This window comes from Eurosta solidaginis, chromosome 1 (assembly GCF_040869045.1).
Source record: "Eurosta solidaginis isolate ZX-2024a chromosome 1, ASM4086904v1, whole genome shotgun sequence".
Taxonomy (NCBI): domain Eukaryota; kingdom Metazoa; phylum Arthropoda; class Insecta; order Diptera; family Tephritidae; genus Eurosta; species Eurosta solidaginis.
The window spans coordinates 121,735,995-121,757,224 of record NC_090319.1 but is presented as its reverse complement, the minus strand read 5'-3'; the positions used below and the strand labels follow the sequence as shown (position 1 = coordinate 121,757,224).

Here is a 21,230-nt window from a genome sequence, read left to right as displayed (position 1 = left end):
CTTTTCTGTTAACTTCTGAAGTGTGCTGCCGGATCAGGGTATTCATATGCTGAAAGATTTGAGTCAACTATCATCGCAATTGCTTGATCTGGTGACAAACTTTTCTTATTTTGTTCCGATAGTCGGGACTTTTTGATTGCCGTCCCTCTTGATGATGATGCCGTGGATAACTCCTCAATTATTTTTGCAGAATTCCTTTTCGCTGATGATCGTAATTTCAATTCCGCTGCCATTAACCGTTGATCATTGTCGCCATTGTTCATTAGTTCCTTAGCTTTTCGTTTTTTTGTGCGCATAGATGACTCAGAGAAGTTTTTTGTTGGCCTCCCCGGCTTAGGAATATCACGAGAAGTGCATGGCTCAACATCAAGCATATAATCTGTAAAATCCAGATTTTCTAATAACCATTCAGAGTTTTTCTCAATAAATCTACTTGTAGATCGAAAACAACATGCACATCTCTTACGAATATTATAAGTTAGCTTGATGATGTATTTTTTTAATTTTGAATGATCCACATCTCTTCCAATTATACTCAAAATATGGTTTAGTATGGCTTTGTCCGTTTCTCCATCTTTGCTTTTTAGCCAAACTTCAAAGAGAAAATTTCGTGAAATAGCCATAACTAGTTGATGATATAGGAAAATTTGGTACAGTGCAGTTGGTTTTACTTCAATGCAGTGTTGTTGTTGTTGTTGTTGTAGCGATAAGGTTGCTCCCCGAAGGCTTTGGGGAGTGTTATCGATGTGATGGTCCTTTGCCGGATACAGATCCGGTACGCTCCGGTACCACAGCACCATTAAGGTGCTAGCCCGACCATCTCGGGAACGATTTATGTGGCCACATTAAACCTTCAGGCCATCCCCTCCCTCCCCACCCCCAAGTTCCATGAGGAGCTTGGGGTCGCCAGAGCCTCGTCTGTTAGTGAAACAGGATTCGCCGCGGATAGGTGAGGCTGACAATTGGGTTTGGAGAAGCTATATATTGCGCTGGCAACCTGAAGGGTTGCGCTACACACCCCTTGAATCTGGTATTTTAGGCGCCTCTTACCATTGTGAATGATGACAAAGTGCGTTATCTTATCTGTCAACTGCCTGACAGGCTGTTCAATATGGCTACTTTTCAGCGTTTTGACAGGCTGTTCAATATGGCGGCGCCTATCTTCAGCGGGTGATAGAAAGAGATACAGAATGAGACAGCAGTAGTCATATACGAATCAGGTGATCCAATCACTTTGGAATTTTGACGTTTATGCAGAAGATATCACACTTAGTCATCATTCACAATGCCTCTTACGACAGGCATACCTACCGCGGGTATATTCTGACCCCCTTTCCCGCTGGGGGGTGCAGTCCATCTTTGGTATGATTCATTTTTAGCTTTGTTCTCTATTTATATAGAGAAAATAATACCTGCTAATGCTTAACAAAAATATACTTACCCATTTCTTTGTTTTAAAGATCTACCTAAGATCTCTAACTCCGAGCAAACTTTAGGTAGGCATTTATGTGATGTATACATACATATGTATATTCCCGAAGCACTCAATGGCTTAGAAGTATCACCCATAATAGACGACCCTCAGGTAGGTGTGCATACATAACATCAGTTGATGGGATAAGTGCACAACTCGTTAACTATGGGCAAACTTATAAAACATACAATGAAGGCTATTCAGTGCACAAGTTTCCTTTTTCTGGGTTTTTACCATTTCAGGTATAACTGTCTTTTTTTGGGATCTAGTATTGTAGACTTGAATTGAGGACATTCCATTGATAGGTCACTGCGCTTCATACGTGAGCGAGGGCATAAAGACCTTAAGTTGGCGATTACAAAGAAAAACGCAAAATTTCGCAATGGTTTCTTTTTATCTGAAACTATATGAAATTCCCTTTAATGTGTATGTATTCCTTCAATGGAATTGGGCGGAATCAGGCAAGTTTTATTCTATTGAAAACGAAAAATTTTCTCAGCTTACCAAACTTTTAGTGGCTGTCTTAAAAAAAAAAAATATATTATAAAAATGCCCACGTGACTGAAACTTACCAATGCTGTTACAAACTACCCAAGTATATTAAATAAAATAGTTTGAAGTCAAAACAGTTATCGAAAAATCCACCACGTGGCCACAAAATTGGTAAAAAATTTTGGACTGTGAAATGATTTTTACACTTGTTTCAATTATCCAAGTTTCATAATGCTTATCATGGTGATCGTGGGTTTTTTACTTTGCTGTGTATACATTTTCTTAACAGTTGGTTATTAATCTGTTGCATGCCAAAACATTTTAGAGATTGGATAACAATGTTTTTTGGAATTTTGGCATCCTAGATGTGAAAAAAGTTACACTGTGCACTGCCACAAATTAACCAATCATCCATTTGCCATATTCCGGCCGCATCAACTGTATATTTTCGCCTGGTACGAACATGCTTGTTGATTCTTTTTTTTGTTCACTCCAAAAGCGTACGGTACCATCTTCCGATGCTGAATATATTTGTCCACTATCACTGCCGGTTACGCCATGTTTATAATCCGTGTGTCCACGATAGTCATCTTGCAAATTTAGTTGATATATAACATTGTCACCATACCCGGCACATAAATAATCCGTGCCTACACGCAGCCACAAAAAGTTAACATCTGGTACCTCATCTGCATCAAATTTCCCATTTATGCAATGTGCTCAATTCATGCTTTTCTTCATTCCATGCGAGACCGTAGATGACACTAGTGGCCCAAACTATAAGGATTTCACGATGAAAGCAAAGGCTATTAATTTCCGTCTGTGCGCCTTGCGGGAAGATGCGCACATTGGAGCATGGTACATCGGTGTACTCAAGATCCTGTAGACTATTGGAGTACAAGCGTTTTTTTTAGCATTTTTAAGTAGTTTTTTATATCTCGACTACTTAAGGCTCCATTACTGATACTTAGCATAGACTTGACTTGACTTGAGAACTGTCACTTACAGTTCTGTTAAATGAACATTGCATGTTACTGATTACTCAAAACTTGGTAACACTTAACTTGATTTAGAAGTCTGTTGAATTTTGATTTTCTATGTAAGTTCTAAGTGACGTTTACATTTTGAGATGCCATTTGTTTGTTTCCATTTCATTTTGACATTTTGTCATACAAATTAACATTTATTTAAAAATAAATTTCAACGCTGATTATGATGCCAGATTGTATGCGCCAAGTGGAGTATAATCATGGCTAAGTTGCCAAGTTTACGCCAAGTCAAGTCAAGTCTATGCTAAGTATCAGTAATGGGGGCTTTAAGGCTCCATTACTGATACTTAGCATAGACTTGACTTGGCTTGCGAACTGTCACATACAGTTCTGTTAAATGAACATTGCATGTTACTGATTACTCAAAACTTAACTTGACTTAGAAGTCTGTTGAATTTTGATTTTCTATGTAAGTTCTAAGTGACGTTTACATTTTGAGATGCCATTTGTTTGTTTCCATTTCATTTTGACATTTTGTCCTACAAATTGACATTTATTTAAAAATAAATTTCAACGCTGATTATGATGCCAGATTTTATGCGCCAAGTGGAGTATAATCGTGGCTAAGTTGCCAAGTTTACGCCAAGTCAAGTCAAGTCTATGCTAAGTATCAGTAATGGGGGCTTTACTCTTGTACTAAAATATCACCAAAGCGATTACCGGCAAACAAAAATTGGCCAAATTCGGAAATCGCTTGTGAAATAAGATTATTATACATGGCTTTCAACTTTTAATCTCTCATTTCTTTGCTTCATATTATAACAGCTTTTGAGCGCCAATAATTGTATAAATAAAAGCAATTAGTGCTATAAAATTATTTTTTTCTTTAGTTTTGTTTGAATATTATTAATATTTGTTAATAATCGCACTTGACATTTGTCCACAATGGCTCTTGTTGTGCAATGACACGTCTGCCAAGGAAGCAAAACAAATGAGTGGGAATGCATACAATAGAAAATAATGCAAAAATTATATCTCTCCTTCCTTCTCTGACATTCAGCCAGAACCATGGCGGAACCATACAAGGTGGTAGCATGGTGACATACCTACAAACATAAATAAAAGCTCCATGTACTTTGTTTTTGTAAATCGATGGACTAATGTCAAAATCGTAATGCGCCGGAAGTTGATGTAGCAAATCCTATTAAAAAATAGAAATCAGCTGTCACCGTGCTACCACCTGGTATAGTTCCGCTATAGTCAGAACAAACTTTTTTTTTCGTTTTAGAGGAGATAACAGCTGAAGACTTTGCATTTGCACGTGAATGCGTTAAGCAGTTTTTGCCATTGTTTACTGTATAGTTTGGCAGCTTAAATTGAGGTTATGTTGCGAATAGAGTGGAAGGCACTCGAATTCAGTGAAAGAGACACTCGAATGGAGTGGAATGAAGAACAGTAGGAAGAGCAGAGTTGCATTGGATCAATATAACTGCAATCATTGCATCAATATGAAAGATAAATTTAGAAAAAATAATTAAATACTTGAGTAAAGGCAAACATTTTCTTTCAATTACTGCAAGTAAGGTGTCCTAGATGCTATATATTCCGAAATTATAACACTTTATGTCTGTTTAAAAATTTAACTTCAATTTCAATAAGATTTTCATAATATGGCCATTAGTGATGTTTGTGTGTGTGTGCAAATTTTGAGCGATCAGCTGTTAGTTGCGCTACTTGGTAAAGACTACAATGGTTTTTGCTGGGTCCAAATCAAATTATATACACGCATACTTTCAAAAATGGGAAAAAGGAACAATACTTTAATAATTACTACTGAAGTGGTGAAACTTGATGAGTGGATAAAAAAAGGTACGATGTACAATATAAATTTATTACATATTATTTAAGAATTCATGAGCTTAACACCGGCTTATAATAATTGAATATTCAATTATATTTATATTTAGATGGTGGTCAAACCGATTCTCCTATATGGGGTGCTGGTCTGGTAGAAAGCACTGGACACTGCGAACACCTCCAAAATGTTAACGTCAGTGCAACGGACGGCGCTGATCGGTATTGTCAAGAGCTAAATATAAGCCGCAAGTTTAAGTTGGCTGATCACTGCAGTGTATTCCAAGCGGAAGTTGCTGCGATTAAGGATGCGGTGGATGAAATGCTATCCATTGCTACTACTGTTAGGGAATTTAACATCTACTCTGTTAGTCAAGCGGCTATCAAGGCCTTGGGCTCAACTACAGTGCGATCGAGGGTGGTCTGGGAGTGCCTGACCTCGCTTGCGATTGCATCGAATTATTTTACAATTAAGATTATCTGGGTCCCGGGTAACTGTCAAGCGGATCTCTTAGCCCGCATCTCTACAACTGAACCGGATGAAGATAGCTGTGGGGATTTCGGGATTCCGCTGGCCACCTGTGGATTTCTCCTCCATAGCTGGGCCTAGAGTCAGCTCAGCAGAGGTTGGGCGGACACATCGTCTTGCAGGGTAGCAAGATCTTTCTGGCCGAAAGTGGATGGCAGGAGGTCTGCTGAAATAATTGCGTTCACTAAGGCTCACCTATCAATGGTCATTGGGGTTTTGACAGGGCATTGTCCCATGGGTATCCATGCGGTACGTCTCAATATACTGGTAACCCCATCCTGCTGCAGCTGTGTGGAGGATGATGAGGTGGAATCACCAAATCACTTTATGCTTGATTGCCCAGCTTTTGCCAGAACTAGGCGAAAGTACTTCGGTGGCGACTCACTTGGATCTCAGGAGGATTTATCCAAAGTTGAGATCGGTATCATTTGGAGATTTATCGTTGCTACCCAACGATTCTCTAAGTAGCTAGATCTAAGTCACTGTTATTTTTGGTGTATGTGGTATCACAACGGACCTTAGTGTTGTCCAAGTGAGCTATTCTTATCAGGGCAGCTACCACCTAACCTAACCTAAGGGCTTAGAACATACCCGCAGCAGGTATGCCTGTCGTAAGAAGCGACTAAAATACCAAATTGATTCAAGGGGTTGTATAGCGCAACCCTTTCAAGAGGTTGCCAGCGAAATATATAGCTTCTCCAACCCAATTGTCAACTTCGCCTACCCGCGGCGAACCCTGTTTATTTAACACCCCAAGTTCCTCATGAATAAGGGGGTGGGATAGCGGGATGACCTAGAAGGTTTCATGTAGTCATACTAAATCGTTACCGAGATGGTCGGCCTAGTCCCTAATGCACGGAAAGATCATGTATCAAATTTCAATTTTAATAAAGGTGAGTTTGACCTGATAAATAATCATATCTCGTCCTTAGGTTGGGTACGATGTTTAATGGCCATAGTGTTACATAATATATTTCTATGTTCAAAGATATAATATTTGACATCTCAATACGTTATATCCCACAATATCGTAAATGGACATTTAAATTACCGTGGCATAATTCTAGATTATAAAGACTTAAAAACCTACGAAAGAAGTATTATAACCTGTTCAATAGAACTGGAAATTTACACTTAAAATCGTTACAAGAGAAATATATCAGAGACTTCAATTGTTTGAATAAATCGATATATATAAAAACAAGTGTACATTTTGATTGTCACTCCATAACTCGAGAATGGATAGAAAGATTGCCATGCAATTTTTAGGAAAGATACAGGAAGGAGAGATGATGGTTAGTTGATTTTGAAATCCCAAAACGGTTTAGCCATTCTTGAGTTATGATTTTTTTTAGAAAATCTATATATATAAAAATGTAATGATGTTCGTTCCTGTCCATGTTTTGGGGCCTATACGAGGCCAATTTTATTCGTTCTTTTTTCATATTATAGGGATAAAATAGAGGAAGGTTTTTAGCAAAAAAAAATTTTTTTTAATTTCTAGGGTCTTGAGATACAGGTCAAAACGTGGACCCGGATAACCCTACGATGTGTTTATATAATATGGGTATCAAACGGAAGCTTCTGATGAGTAATTTAAACGTGGATCCGGATAACCCTACGATGTGTTTATATAATATGGGTATCAAATGGAAGCTTCTGAAGAGTACTTTAATATGAGGTGACTAGGGTCTCGAGATATAGGCCAAAGTGTGGACTCGGCTACACCAAGAATGTGTTTATACAATATGGATATCAAATGAAAGCTGTTGATGAGTTCTTTAGCAGAGGATAATTTTCATACATCTGGGTGACTAGGGTCTCGAGATATTGCCCAAAACGTGGATCAGCATAACCTTAGGATGTGTTTTTACATTATGGGTATCAAATGGAAGCTGTTAATGAGTACTCCAACAGCACCATGTTTATGACACAATCATGAATAATGTTAGCCATGGAACTGGTGGATTTTTTTTCTTGGATGCTCCTGGGGAACAGGCAAGACCTTTTTGATTTCATGATATTAGCAAAAATTCGATCAGATAATAACGTTGCATTGGCACTCGCTTCTTCCGGAATTGCGGCTACATTACTGGAAGGCGGTCTCACAGCACATTCTGCATTAAAATTGCCTTTGAGTATGCAGGTTAATGAAACACCAACACATAATATTTCGAAAACATATGGAATGGCAAAAGTTCTTAAAATATGTAAGCTCATCGTATGGGACGAGTGTACTATGGCACACAAGAAATCATTGGAAGCACTTGATAGAACGTTTAAAGATCTACGAGGAAGCCAAACAGTCTTTGGAGGTGCCATTATTTTATTGGCTGGAGATTTCACTGTGATCCCAAAATCCATGGCTGCAGATGAAATCAATGCATGTTTAAAATCATCGTATTTATGGAGATATGTAAACACGCTTACATTTACTACAAACGTACGTGTTCAACTACAAAACGATCCGTCAGGAGCTGAATTTTCACAGCAATTACTGAAAATCGGAAATGGCCAAATGTCTGTCGATCCAACAGGAATGATTACATTGCCTAAGAATTTCTGCACTTTCGCACATTCTAAAGAGGCATTCATATAGAGTGTATTTCCAAACATAGTTCAACATTACAAAAACTATGATTGGCTCAGTGAAAGAGCAATTTTAGCTGAAAAAAATAAGGACGTCAATGAGATAAATGCAACTATTCTGGATCAAATACCTGGTGACATAGTTGCATATAAGTCAATGGGCGCCATTACTGATCAAGATGATGTCGTAAATTATCCAACTGAATTCTTAAACTCACTCGATTTGCCAGGCCTATCACCTCATAATTTACGTTTAAAAATTGGAGCACCGATTATTATGCTGCGCAACATTAATGTGTCACGACTTTGCAACGGTACCAGACTCGCTGTGAAGAAGGTAATAGGTAACGTTATCGAAGCAACTATTTTGAAAGGGAAGTACAAAGGAGAACACGTTTTTATACCCAGAATTCCACTGATTCCGACGGATTTACCATTCGATTTCAAACGTTTGCAGTTCTTTATTCGCCTTGCCTTCACTATGACAATTAATAAGGCGCAAGGAAAGTCTCTACAAATGTGCGGTATTAATTTAGAATACCCAATTTTTTCTCATGGACAATTGTATGTAGCTTGCTCACGAGTAGGCAAACCATCGTCATTATGCATTTACGCGAAAGATCGAAAAACCAAAAACGTTTTCTACCAAAAAGTCTTACAATAAAGTTCGAATGAAATTGTATCAAAGAATTTGCTTTGTTTCGTATTAATTTTATTCTCTTTCAGCAAATCATTGAATTTATCGCCTAGCGAAGCGGGCGAGGGTACGCTAGTTTCTATATAAAAACTACATTGTACACTTCGAATCCAATATCAAGGTGAACTCTGAAACGTTTTGGAATGTCATCAACTCCAAACGAGCAACATCTCACATTCCCGCTGCGATGTCATATAATGGCATGACTTCCAAGTCTACTGAAGAAACAGCTAATCTGTTTGCAGATTTCTTTCAAGTCTAATTTTGTGTATGATTCGTCTGATGATAATCTGAGTATTTTAAATTTTTCGCCGTCTATAGATTTTAGGGCTTTGGAAATCTCCAAAGCTGACTTATTAAGAGCCATAACTGATCTAAAAATTCAAAGCATGTTGCTGTTCATGGAATGTCCGCATTCTTAATTAAGCCATGCATAGCTTTGATTTCTGAGCTCCTTGGACTACTATCCAATATTTAATTACAATAAGGATTTTTACTATATGGTGAAAATTAGCCTCGGTCACCCCTATACTCAAAGCTGGAGATAATTTGACATCACGAATTATCGCCCTATTTCCAAACTCCCGAACTTTTCCAAATTATTTGAATGTATTGTGAGCAGTAAACTTGCTTTAGCGTTTAAACCATTTATTTTTCTTGGGCAACATGGTTTTGTATGGCCGATCAACTGTTACTAACCTTTTGGTATTTTTTAGCTATTATATTTCGTCTTTTGTTAAGGATGCTCATGTGAATGCTACCTACACTGACATATCAAAAGCTTTCGACAGAGCTAGATGTATGGTATTAGTAATGGATTAATTTTATTAATTTAATTTATCTTTGTAAATTTATTACTTTGAATTTTTGTAATTTTCAATATGTATCCAAATGTTATTTTTCAATGTTGAATTCTGTAATAGTAAAAATTTTCATTCTATTAAATTCGTTGAAAAGAAAAGATTTAATGATTTTCGTAGACTATAACCGAAACATATTAAAAAGAATTTTCTTTATAACTACCACAATTTGGCGATCCTGCCAAGAGTCAAAGAATGTGATATTTAAATTTTTTTTTGTACGACTAAAAATGTGCTACTACAAACTAATATAATTAATTAGTGCGCCTAAAATCAGGCAAAAGAACAGTCGAAAAGAAGATTGAATAGTGAATGATAATCAGGGCTGTCATGGAATCCAATTGTTGTCGGAATCGGAATTAAAAACGACAAAAAAATTACTTTGGTGTCATGAAATCAAATGTTATCGGTTTAATGTTGGAATTGGAATTACGGCGTTATTATGTATAACGCAAAGCGACGCGAGGAGTCACTTTCACCAAAGTGAAACCAAATTCGTATCATATAAGAGCATTCATTCACTTCGGTGACTCTCGGTGACTATGGGTGACTGCAGGTGATTGTCTTACGTTTTTTCCTATTATATACCCTGAAAAAATAGTGTGACCAAAAACGCACACAGCCACACGAATTTTTCACAGGGGTGACGATTTGGAATGAAAAATTCTCCAAATGAAAAAGCATGTTGACAAATTTAGCTTTGCCACAATGTATCGTGCTCTCTCGCAACTACTATATTCATAGGTATTTTGAAATATGTCATTTTTGTGTGGAAAAAAATTTTCAGCGAGTTCGGCATTTTCCGCGAATTGAGCTGCAGGCCTGTGCTAATTTTGGAGCATTAAATTAATTTAAATTAAAATAACTTAGCGATGTTGGATGTAAGTGTTTGGAAAGTGAATTTAATATGTATTTATGTTTGTAGTTGTACAATATTACAAATTCTAACATTTTTCCAGAAAACAATTGTTGCACTTCGTGCACGTCTCCAACAAATGGAATCAACAACACAATACGCTTCGTTGCCTGGAAATCGAGCACAAATGGAAAACCTCAACAGCCAGGTCATCCTCTACAACAACCAGGTGCACCACGTGGTTACATGGGTCAAATGATGCCAACACAACCTTGACAGGCGCCGATGCCCAGTCAACCACCCAAGCCGGGTTAACCCCCAATACCCGGACACGTCCGGACGTCCTGGTTATAATGTATGCTAATACAACTAATATATTTAAAAATTTGCTGATGATTATTTTTGTGTTAGTTTCTTTAGCAACCACCTGTTACTGGTAAATATCAACAGCCGCAACAGCATGATCAAGCCCAAGGCCGTTTAGATCCCGATCAGATGCCAAATCCGATAATAAAATAGCGCTGGTGGTGCTTTTATTACTAATGAACAGGGTTTATTACCACCATTGGTGACCACAAAATATGTGGTAGAAGATCAGGGTAACTCCTCGCCACGTTACGTTAGGTATCGCTATTCGAAATTAATGTCTTGTTTGGGAATTACTTTGATCTTTCTTCTTTGCAGGTTCTCTTTGTATTGCATACATGCAACAGCTGATTTATTAAAAACAACAGCTTTGTCCATTACACTTACCGTCTAACCAATGGCACGAACGGTTGAGGGTGAATATGAGCCACCCATTGTAAATTTTGGTGAACTGGGTCCAATTAAATGTAATCGTTGCAAGGCTCATATGCAATTTGTAGATGCTGGTCGTCGTTACCAATGTCCATGTGTAAAGTAACAACAGATGATACAAAAAATCTTTCACTTTTACTTGTTTTCTTTGATCCATATTTTTTCTCAACAGTGCCAACTGTATATTTGCAACATTTGGGCCACACCGGACGGCATGTAGATAAATATGAACGTCCTGAACTTGTATTGGGTACATATGAGTTTTTGTGTAAAAAATGGGTGGTACCGATAGCTCTCAAGGTAAACCTCAACTCATATCCAACATCAATGCCTCGCAATCAATTGTGGACGCTGTACGCACTACATTGGGTCCACGCAGTATGGACAAGCATATTGTTGATTCCAGTAGTAAGGCCACAATTTCAAATGATGGTGCAACCATTATGAAACTATTGGATATTGTGCATCCAGCCGTAAAACTCTTATCGACATCGCCAAATCTCAAGATGCTGAGGTAAGTTTTTTGTTATATTAGAATGTGTAGAATAAAAATGTTTCTCTTATCAGGTCGGCGATGGCACCACTTCAGTAGTACTTTAAGCAGGTGAAATCTTAAAACAAGTTAAACCATATGTTGAAGAAGGCGTGCATGCACGTATCATCATTAAAGCTATACGTAAAGCATTATAATTATGCATGACCAAAACATGACATGGCTGTACATGTCGAAGCGCCAATCAAAGGAACAACAACGTGCTTTAGTGGAAAACACGCTGCCACAGCAATGTCCTCCAAACTTATTCATCAACAAAAAGATTTATTTTCTAAAATTGTTGTGGACGCCGTACTTTCCTTTGATGTACCCAACGTCATACAAAAGATGTAAAATCGCATTATTAAATATATTTTTTGAATTCAAGGCTGAGGGTGATAATTCTGAAAAGTACGTGTTGATAATGTTGAAGAGTATCAGAAAATTGTTGGCGTATTCTGTACAATGAACTAGCTAAGTAAGGCGTCAATGTTGTGTTATCTAAACTACCAATTGGTGATGTTGGTACACATTATTTTGCAGATTGTGATATGTTCTGTGGAAAGAAACTGAGCTTCGTTACATGATGCTATAATGATTGTGCGGCGTACAATTAAATATGATTCTATTGTTGCTGGTAAATCAAAATACAAATTGAAAAAAATTTCTAATCTTAGGGCCTGTTTTTGTTGTTGTTGTTGTAGCAATGCTCGCCCCACCTAATAGCCGCGACCGATCACAAATTGTCATCAATATCCTCTAACGGGAGTACAAGGAAACTTGCCGTTTCAACAGGGGTGGACCATAAGGAAAGGGGTGTTAGAGGCGTTGGTTCCACATTACAATTAAAGAGATGGTTAGTGTCATGTGGGGACACATTGCAAGCGGGGCATACATTTTGTATGTCGGGGTTGATTCTGGATAGGTAAGAGTTTAACCTGTTACAGTATCCAGAACGAAGTTGACACGCGTTCCTCTTCCGCGAGTTTTGGATAATTTTCTTTAAGTACTGGATTCACCGGGCAATTCCCGGCATAAAGGTCCGACGACTGTTTATGGAGTTCACCAAGGACCTGCTTGTGTTTTTTCACTTCATACGGCTGGGTTCTCAGGTGCCGTATTTCATCAAAATGCTTACGGAGATGACTCCCTAAGCCCCTAGGCGGTGCTGGTTCATCAATCAGATGTCTGTTGGGATGCCCAGGTTTCTGGGTATTCAACAGGAACTGTTTGGTCAGCATCTCATTTCTCTCCCTGACGGGGAGTATTCTCGCCTCATTATGCAGGTGGTGTTCTGGGGACATAAGAAGACAGCCCGTGGCGATTCTGAGAACAGTATTTTAGCAGGCCTGTAGTTTCTTCCAGTAGGTAATTTTTAGGCTTGGCGACCATATGGGTGACGCATAGCACGTAATCGGCTGGCTAATTGCTTTGTATGTAGTCATGAGCGTTTCTTTATCTTTTCCCCAGGTACTGCCAGCGAGGGATTTGAGGATTTTGTTACGGCTTTGAATTCTCGGAACAATTGCGGCTGCGTGCTCACCAAAATGTAGATCCTGATCAAACGTCACACCCAAGATTTTGGGGTGTAGGACAGTCGGTAGCGTAGTGCCATCGACGTGGATGTTTAAAATGGTCGACATTTGGGACGTCCATGTTGTAAATAAGGTCGCGGAAGATTTAGTCGCTGATAATGCCAGGTTTCGCGAGGCGAAAAAACTGGAGAGATCAGGGAGGTAGCCGTTTATTTTATTGCATAGCGCATCGATAATTGGGCCTGGGCCTGTGGCCATTATTGTGCAGTCATCGGCGTAGGAAACGATTGTGACTCCTTCCGGTGGTGAAGGTAGCTTAGATATGTAGAAATTAAACAAAAGTGGGGATAGGACACCACCCTGTGGCACCCCTTGTTTAATTCTCCTTGGTTTTGATGTTTCGTTTCTAAATTGCGCCGATGCCTGCCGACCACCCAGATAATTTGCGGTCCACCTTTTAAGACATGGGGGAAGGGTAGACCCTTCCAGGTCTTGCAGTAACGAGCCATGGTTGACCGTATCAAAAGCTTTTGATAGTTCTAGCACTACGAGTACTGTTCTATGGTGGGGGTATTGATTTAAACCGCATTTTATCTGGGTGCTAATAGCATTTAGCGCGGTGGTAGTGCTATGGAGTTTTCTGAAGCCATGCTGATGAGGGGCTAGCTGCAAATTTGCTTGGAAATAAGGGAGCAAAATGGCTTCAAGTTAGGCGTAGACTACGGGACGCCCTTGGGCGTGAACAGCAATGAGCCACAAAAGATTTATAAAAGTTACGAGGACGTCGGGTTCTGGGATCAAGCCCAGAACAACCTGTCCGATGCAACCATCCCTTGCACGAGACACACTGAACAGAGTATGACCGTCCTAAAAAGATTATTTTCCGGCAGATGCAGCAAAACCATTTCTCAGGACCGGGGTCAGGAGACGGACCCGGATTGGATTCGATGCCTGTCCGGAGTAAGAGAGTATGTAGCAGTCCTGCTCCAAGGAGCTGCTGGGAGAATGACAATTTGTGGAAGGGACGAAACAAATTAACAAATGAAAGTCCTTAGTCGGGAAAAATCCCGAGTCGCTCCGGTACATAGAACCGACTGCCTTGGGAAGCGAATCTTAGGGCCTCATTCTCTATTAGGAAACGAACTTTCGTTGCGGATCAGAGACGAATCCGTAGTGTATTTGCACTATGTTAAACGATGGCAACTTATCACTTGAGAATTACTTTTGCCTTCCTGTTAGATACATAAAGACCGAACAAAAATGATAGAGAATACCATTGCTAGACGAAATCGTTTGGAGGCGAATCGTTCGTCTGAGCTTCGTTCGCAATACAGAATGAAGCCTTTAAATTGTTAAGTAATATAATGAAAATATTGTGTCCAACTCCCGAAGAAAAAAACTATAAAATTTGTGTCAGTGAAATGATAATTAATGCTTTTGGTTGGTAGTTTTGAGGCATCGTCTTCGAGTGCCTTCTGTTCGTATATGCCGGTTCTTTTGCATTATTGTACATGCATAAAGTGCCGTTGAAGCCTTCCTCACCCTCTCCTCCACGTTGAGCTTCCATGACAGCTTACTGTCTAGGATGATTCCTAGATATTTTGTGCACGGTTTCTCCCGTAGGGTCGCCCCTACTAACTTAGGGACTTTTTACCTCTTTGTAAACAAGACCCTATGCAACGTCATCTGCGTAAACCGCAAGTTTTGCTGGCCCCTCGTAGAATCCCCTGACCAGTTGGTTAATGACCAGCGTCCACAGCAGAGGTGATAGCACCCCTCCCTGCGGAGTGTTCCTGTCCTCTAATTTCGTGGCCGCGTACAATCCCCATCTGGGTAAGGCTGGATGTACTTTAACGTAATTAAGACCATCCATAATCGCCCATTTAGAAACACTGTTGAAAGTCCCGGCAATGTTTAGGAAGACTTCAAGAGCATATTCCTTATATTCCCGGGCTTCTTCTATGCTTATTACCACCCTATACAATGCGGTGTCTACTGACTTCCTTTGGTGTACGCCTGTTGTGTTGTGGAGAGCAGCTTTTAATCCACGTTGGACTTTATGTACACATCTATCAGCCTCTCAAAGGTTTTGAGCAGAAATGATATTAAGCTTTTGGGTCTATAATCTTTGGGATACATGTAATCGATCTTCCCCGCCTTTGGTAGGAAAGCTACACGAGGAGTTCTCCAAGAGTGCGGTACATGATTCAGTCTTATGCACCCATCGAATCACTCATCTTCTCGGGAAAAGCCGGCGTCTTAGTGTTAATTCCCTTTGGCAACTCCGAGAAAGCCGGAGTCTTAGCTTTAACTCCCTTTAGCACCTCCGAGAAAGTCGGAGTCTTAGCGTTATCTCCCTTTGGCTTATCTCCTACTTTCGTAGTTGGAACTTCCCTCTGACTCGCAGCCTTCGAGGTAGTTGCTACCTCGCTATTGGGGCCCATCTGTCTTACAGCTTTGGGCCTACTTGTCTTGTCTATGCGACTGCCCTGCCTAGCGGCTCTGAGCCTGGGTGCTTTCTGCATCTTGAAAGCAGGCTTGTAACATTCCGCCGAACGTTGCCTGTTCATTCTACGATTCGAGGCTTCTTCCTCGTACCGGTTGCAGAACCGAGGGTTTCTAGCAGCAAACCTTTTGAACTGCCTTCGACCTACTTCTACCGCCTCATGGGCCCATTCCAAGCGCTCGCTGTCCACTTCTGTTGGGTCGACCACTGCTCCCAGGCGTTGGACAATTCTTAGTGCTGCACGGTACTGCGAGAGAGCTCTTTTACTTCCCCTACTCCGTACCTTTCTCCACTCTTCTACTCATTTTGTTATTTTCCAACACGGAGTTCTTTGAATCAGCACTACTCTCGCTCGCCGAGTCCGACGCATCGCTTAATGCGTCGTCCTTGGCTTGCGACTCAGTCCTCTTATTATCCTCCTTATTACAATTTGGTAATGAGTCGTTCATCTTGGTCGTACGGCCACCAGCATGACAAGGCGGGCTCAGCGGTCCAGTATTATATAAGGGGAAATAACCGTCAGCCAGCGTCCCTTACTGTGGTAAGGCCATCAATACTTCCCGAGGTGGTCCGGTATCGGGAAGGCTCCGTTCGAATACAGCCGAATTTATCCCCTGGCTGCAAATCGTCCAATAGGCACGGTCCGCATAACACCCTGGATTAGGGGGTTGGCGGTTCTTGGTCACCGAAATCCCGCCATTACCACCTTCTGGTTGTAAAGGTAGCTATTGATATGTAGAAGTTAAACAGAAATTTGATTAATATAAGTTTTTTTTAAGTTATTGCAAAAAAAGCGTCGAGGATTTTTAATATCTTACGAGGTACCTGTTTCTAAGAATGAAGAATGAGACCTATTCAAACTTCGCTATACTTTAACATACAATTCTTTGCGCCATTTTAACAGAACTATAATTTTTTGATTTTATTAAATTTTATAAAATGTTTCTTCCTCTACATTTCCATTTCCGTATTGGATGGTAAATATGGCTTACGCATTTTCTCCATCAATAACTGTGACAAGGTGGAAGAAATCTATGCGCGTAAATCGCAACATATTATCTTGGTCGAGCGTTTCTTCAACAGCCCTCTAGTGGTGATGGTGACAGCAGAGAAACCCAACTGTTTACAAATGTTACACTTCAAAAATAATCAAAATATCTGCCATTGCGTCTACGGCTCAAATACCCACAGTATATGAATGAATTGAACGCACCCAATTGTCTGCCTAACGGATAGTATACATATTCATCAAATCGAAAATATTGCACCAAACCAACTGGGTCTGAATACTGAAACAGTACACATATTCAAAATCGATGAGAAGGCTGTGATGATGGTATAGGGTGAGTTGTTGAATAACATACGAAAACCACTTTAACCCATCAATATATTTGCATTACAGATAAAGCTTTAAAAACAGCAAAAATTGCTGGCGCCAAGCAATTGGAAAAGGCAGTGAAGCATTCACCACACTGTACGGATGGTGCAAAGTTAGAAACTGCTGTTGTAACTGCTGCCACCGACACAACGGTCATCTCTACTTCGCCGAGTAGCGGCTCGTCCGACTATCTATCGAAGACAGTATAAACATATCTTTTGCCAACACAGGTTAGCGATGTGCTTGCACAGGAAAATATTTCAATTGGAAAACAAAAACCAATTAAGAGAGTTTATTTATTATTAAAGTACTTACTTTTCTTTATACCAACTGTATTAATTTAAGTTGCAATTTCATGTGCATATATAATAAGGGATGTCGTGATACGATTGCTGTCGGAATTAGACTTAAAACCTATCAATACTCCTGCTAAGTGTTGCAGAAATATTGCTTGAATGATTAGATTTAGAACAATAATAAGGCTCTCTGAATTACTAGTCCTATATTTCTAAGTTCATACTTTACTTAATTACTTTCAAATTCAATTACGACAGCAATCGGATTCCACGACACCTTTTAATATTCTTGATCTGAAAAAAAGAGTAAATCTAATCTGAATTTCTACTGAGCTTTAAGTTGTAGACTTAAATTGATTCAAATTATTAAAGTTTTTTCTAAAGCTGAAAATTATTTTCTGTTCGCTTGGAAAAGATTTCAATTGGAAAACAAAAACCAATAAGGCGAGTTTATTTATTATTAAAATAATTACATTTCTTTATATCAACTGTATTAATTTAAGTTGCAATTTCATGTGCATATATAATAAGGGATGTCGTGATACGATTGCTGTCGGAATTAGACTTAAAACCAATCAATACTCCTGCTAAGGGTTGCAGAATTATTGCTTGAATTATTAGATTTAGAACAATAATAAGGCTGTCTCAATTACTAGTCCTACATTTCTAAGTTCATACTTTACTTTATTACTTTCAAATTCAATTACGACAGCAATTGGATTCCACAACACCTTTTAATATTCTTGATCTGAAAAAAAGAGTAAATCTAATCTGAATTTCTACTGAGCTTTAAGTTGTAGACTTAAATTGATTCAAATTATTAAAGTTTTTTCTAAAGCTTAAAATTATTTTCTGTTCGCTTGCAAAAGATTTCAATTGGAAAACAAAAACCAATAAGGCGAGTTTATTTATTATTAAAATAATTACTTTTCTTTATATCAACTGTAATAATTAAAGTTACAATTTCATGTAAATATATAATAAGGTATGTCGTGAGCAGCTTTTAATCCACGTTGGACTTTATGTACACATCTATCAGCCTCTCAAAGGTTTTGAGCAGAAATGATATTAAGCTTTTGGGTCTATAATCTTTGGGATACATGTAATCGATCTTCCCCGCCTTTGGTAGGAAAGCTACACGAGGAGTTCTCCAAGAGTGCGGTACATGATTCAGTCTTATGCACCCATCGAATCACTCATCTTCTCGGGAAAAGCCGGCGTCTTAGTGTTAATTCCCTTTGGCAACTCCGAGAAAGCCGGAGTCTTAGCTTTAACTCCCTTTAGCACCTCCGAGAAAGTCGGAGTCTTAGCGTTATCTCCCTTTGGCTTATCTCCTACTTTCGTAGTTGGAACTTCCCTCTGACTCGCAGCCTTCGAGGTAGTTGCTACCTCGCTATTGGGGCCCATCTATCTTACAGCTTTGGGCCTACTTGTCTTGTCTATGCGACTGCCCTGCCTAGCGGCTCTGAGCCTGGGTGCTTTCTGCATCTTGAAAGCAGGCTTGTAACATTCCGCCGAACGTTGCCTGTTCATTCTACGATTCGAGGCTTCTTCCTCGTACCGGTTGCAGAACCGAGGGTTTCTAGCAGCAAACCTTTTGAACTGCCTTCGACCTACTTCTACCGCCTCATGGGCCCATTCCAAGCGCTCGCTGTCCACTTCTGTTGGGTCGACCACTGCTCCCAGGCGTTGGACAATTCTTAGTGCTGCACGGTACTGCGAGAGAGCTCTTTTACTTCCCCTACTCCGTACCTTTCTCCACTCTTCTACTCATTTTGTTATTTTCCAACACGGAGTTCTTTGAATCAGCACTACTCTCGCTCGCCGAGTCCGACGCATCGCTTAATGCGTCGTCCTTGGCTTGCGACTCAGTCCTCTTATTATCCTCCTTATTACAATTTGGTAATGAGTCGTTCATCTTGGTCGTACGGCCACCAGCATGACAAGGCGGGCTCAGCGGTCCAGTATTATATAAGGGGAAATAACCGTCAGCCAGCGTCCCTTACTGTGGTAAGGCCATCAATACTTCCCGAGGTGGTCCGGTATCGGGAAGGCTCCGTTCGAATACAGCCGAATTTATCCCCTGGCTGCAAATCGTCCAATAGGCACGGTCCGCATAACACCCTGGATTAGGGGGTTGGCGGTTCTTGGTCACCGAAATCCCGCCATTACCACCTTCTGGTTGTAAAGGTAGCTATTGATATGTAGAAGTTAAACAGAAATTTGATTAATATAAGTTTTTTTTAAGTTATTGCAAAAAAAGCGTCGAGGATTTTTAATATCTTACGAGGTACCTGTTTCTAAGAATGAAGAATGAGACCTATTCAAACTTCGCTATACTTTAACATACAATTCTTTGCGCCATTTTAACAGAACTATAATTTTTTGATTTTATTAAATTTTATAAAATGTTTCTTCCTCTACATTTCCATTTCCGTATTGGATGGTAAATATGGCTTACGCATTTTCTCCATCAATAACTGTGACAAGGTGGAAGAAATCTATGCGCGTAAATCGCAACATATTATCTTGGTCGAGCGTTTCTTCAACAGCCCTCTAGTGGTGATGGTGACAGCAGAGAAACCCAACTGTTTACAAATGTTACACTTCAAAAATAATCAAAATATCTGCCATTGCGTCTACGGCTCAAATACCCACAGTATATGAATGAATTGAACGCACCCAATTGTCTGCCTAACGGATAGTATACATATTCATCAAATCGAAAATATTGCACCAAACGAACTGGGTCTGAATACTGAAACAGTACACATATTCAAAATCGATGAGAAGGCTGTGATGATGGTATAGGGTGAGTTGTTGAATAACATACGAAAACCACTTTAACCCATCAATATATTTGCATTACAGATAAAGCTTTAAAAACAGCAAAAATTGCTGGCGCCAAGCAATTGGAAAAGGCAGTGAAGCATTCACCACACTGTACGGATGGTGCAAAGTTAGAAACTGCTGTTGTAACTGCTGCCACCGACACAACGGTCATCTCTACTTCGCCGAGTAGCGGCTCGTCCGACTATCTATCGAAGACAGTATAAACATATCTTTTGCCAACACAGGTTAGCGATGTGCTTGCACAGGAAAATATTTCAATTGGAAAACAAAAACCAATTAAGAGAGTTTATTTATTATTAAAGTACTTACTTTTCTTTATACCAACTGTATTAATTTAAGTTGCAATTTCATGTGCATATATAATAAGGGATGTCGTGATACGATTGCTGTCGGAATTAGACTTAAAACCTATCAATACTCCTGCTAAGTGTTGCAGAAATATTGCTTGAATGATTAGATTTAGAACAATAATAAGGCTCTCTGAATTACTAGTCCTATATTTCTAAGTTCATACTTTACTTAATTACTTTCAAATTCAATTACGACAGCAATCGGATTCCACGACACCTTTTAATATTCTTGATCTGAAAAAAAGAGTAAATCTAATCTGAATTTCTACTGAGCTTTAAGTTGTAGACTTAAATTGATTCAAATTATTAAAGTTTTTTCTAAAGCTGAAAATTATTTTCTGTTCGCTTGGAAAAGATTTCAATTGGAAAACAAAAACCAATAAGGCGAGTTTATTTATTATTAAAATAATTACATTTCTTTATATCAACTGTATTAATTTAAGTTGCAATTTCATGTGCATATATAATAAGGGATGTCGTGATACGATTGCTGTCGGAATTAGACTTAAAACCAATCAATACTCCTGCTAAGGGTTGCAGAATTATTGCTTGAATTATTAGATTTAGAACAATAATAAGGCTGTCTCAATTACTAGTCCTACATTTCTAAGTTCATACTTTACTTTATTACTTTCAAATTCA

At 39.2% G+C, this 21,230-nt stretch overlaps 1 protein-coding gene and 1 pseudogene across 1 annotated transcript; one reads left to right on the top strand and one right to left on the bottom strand.

Annotated features, from left to right (window-relative positions):
• Positions 1-2,365: 2,365 nt before the first annotated feature.
• On the bottom strand, positions 2,366-3,757 carry LOC137237720 (THO complex subunit 6-like; annotated as a pseudogene).
• Positions 3,758-11,110: 7,353 nt separating this feature from the next.
• On the top strand, positions 11,111-16,863 carry LOC137237745 (T-complex protein 1 subunit eta-like). Its single transcript, XM_067761879.1, has 4 exons — positions 11,111-11,235; positions 11,311-11,652; positions 11,706-12,307; positions 16,733-16,863. Exons 2-3 carry the CDS (start codon positions 11,414-11,416, stop codon positions 11,728-11,730), a joined length of 264 nt encoding a protein of 87 aa, XP_067617980.1. The 5' UTR covers positions 11,111-11,235; positions 11,311-11,413; the 3' UTR covers positions 11,731-12,307; positions 16,733-16,863.
• The last annotated feature ends 4,367 nt before the right edge of the window (positions 16,864-21,230 follow it).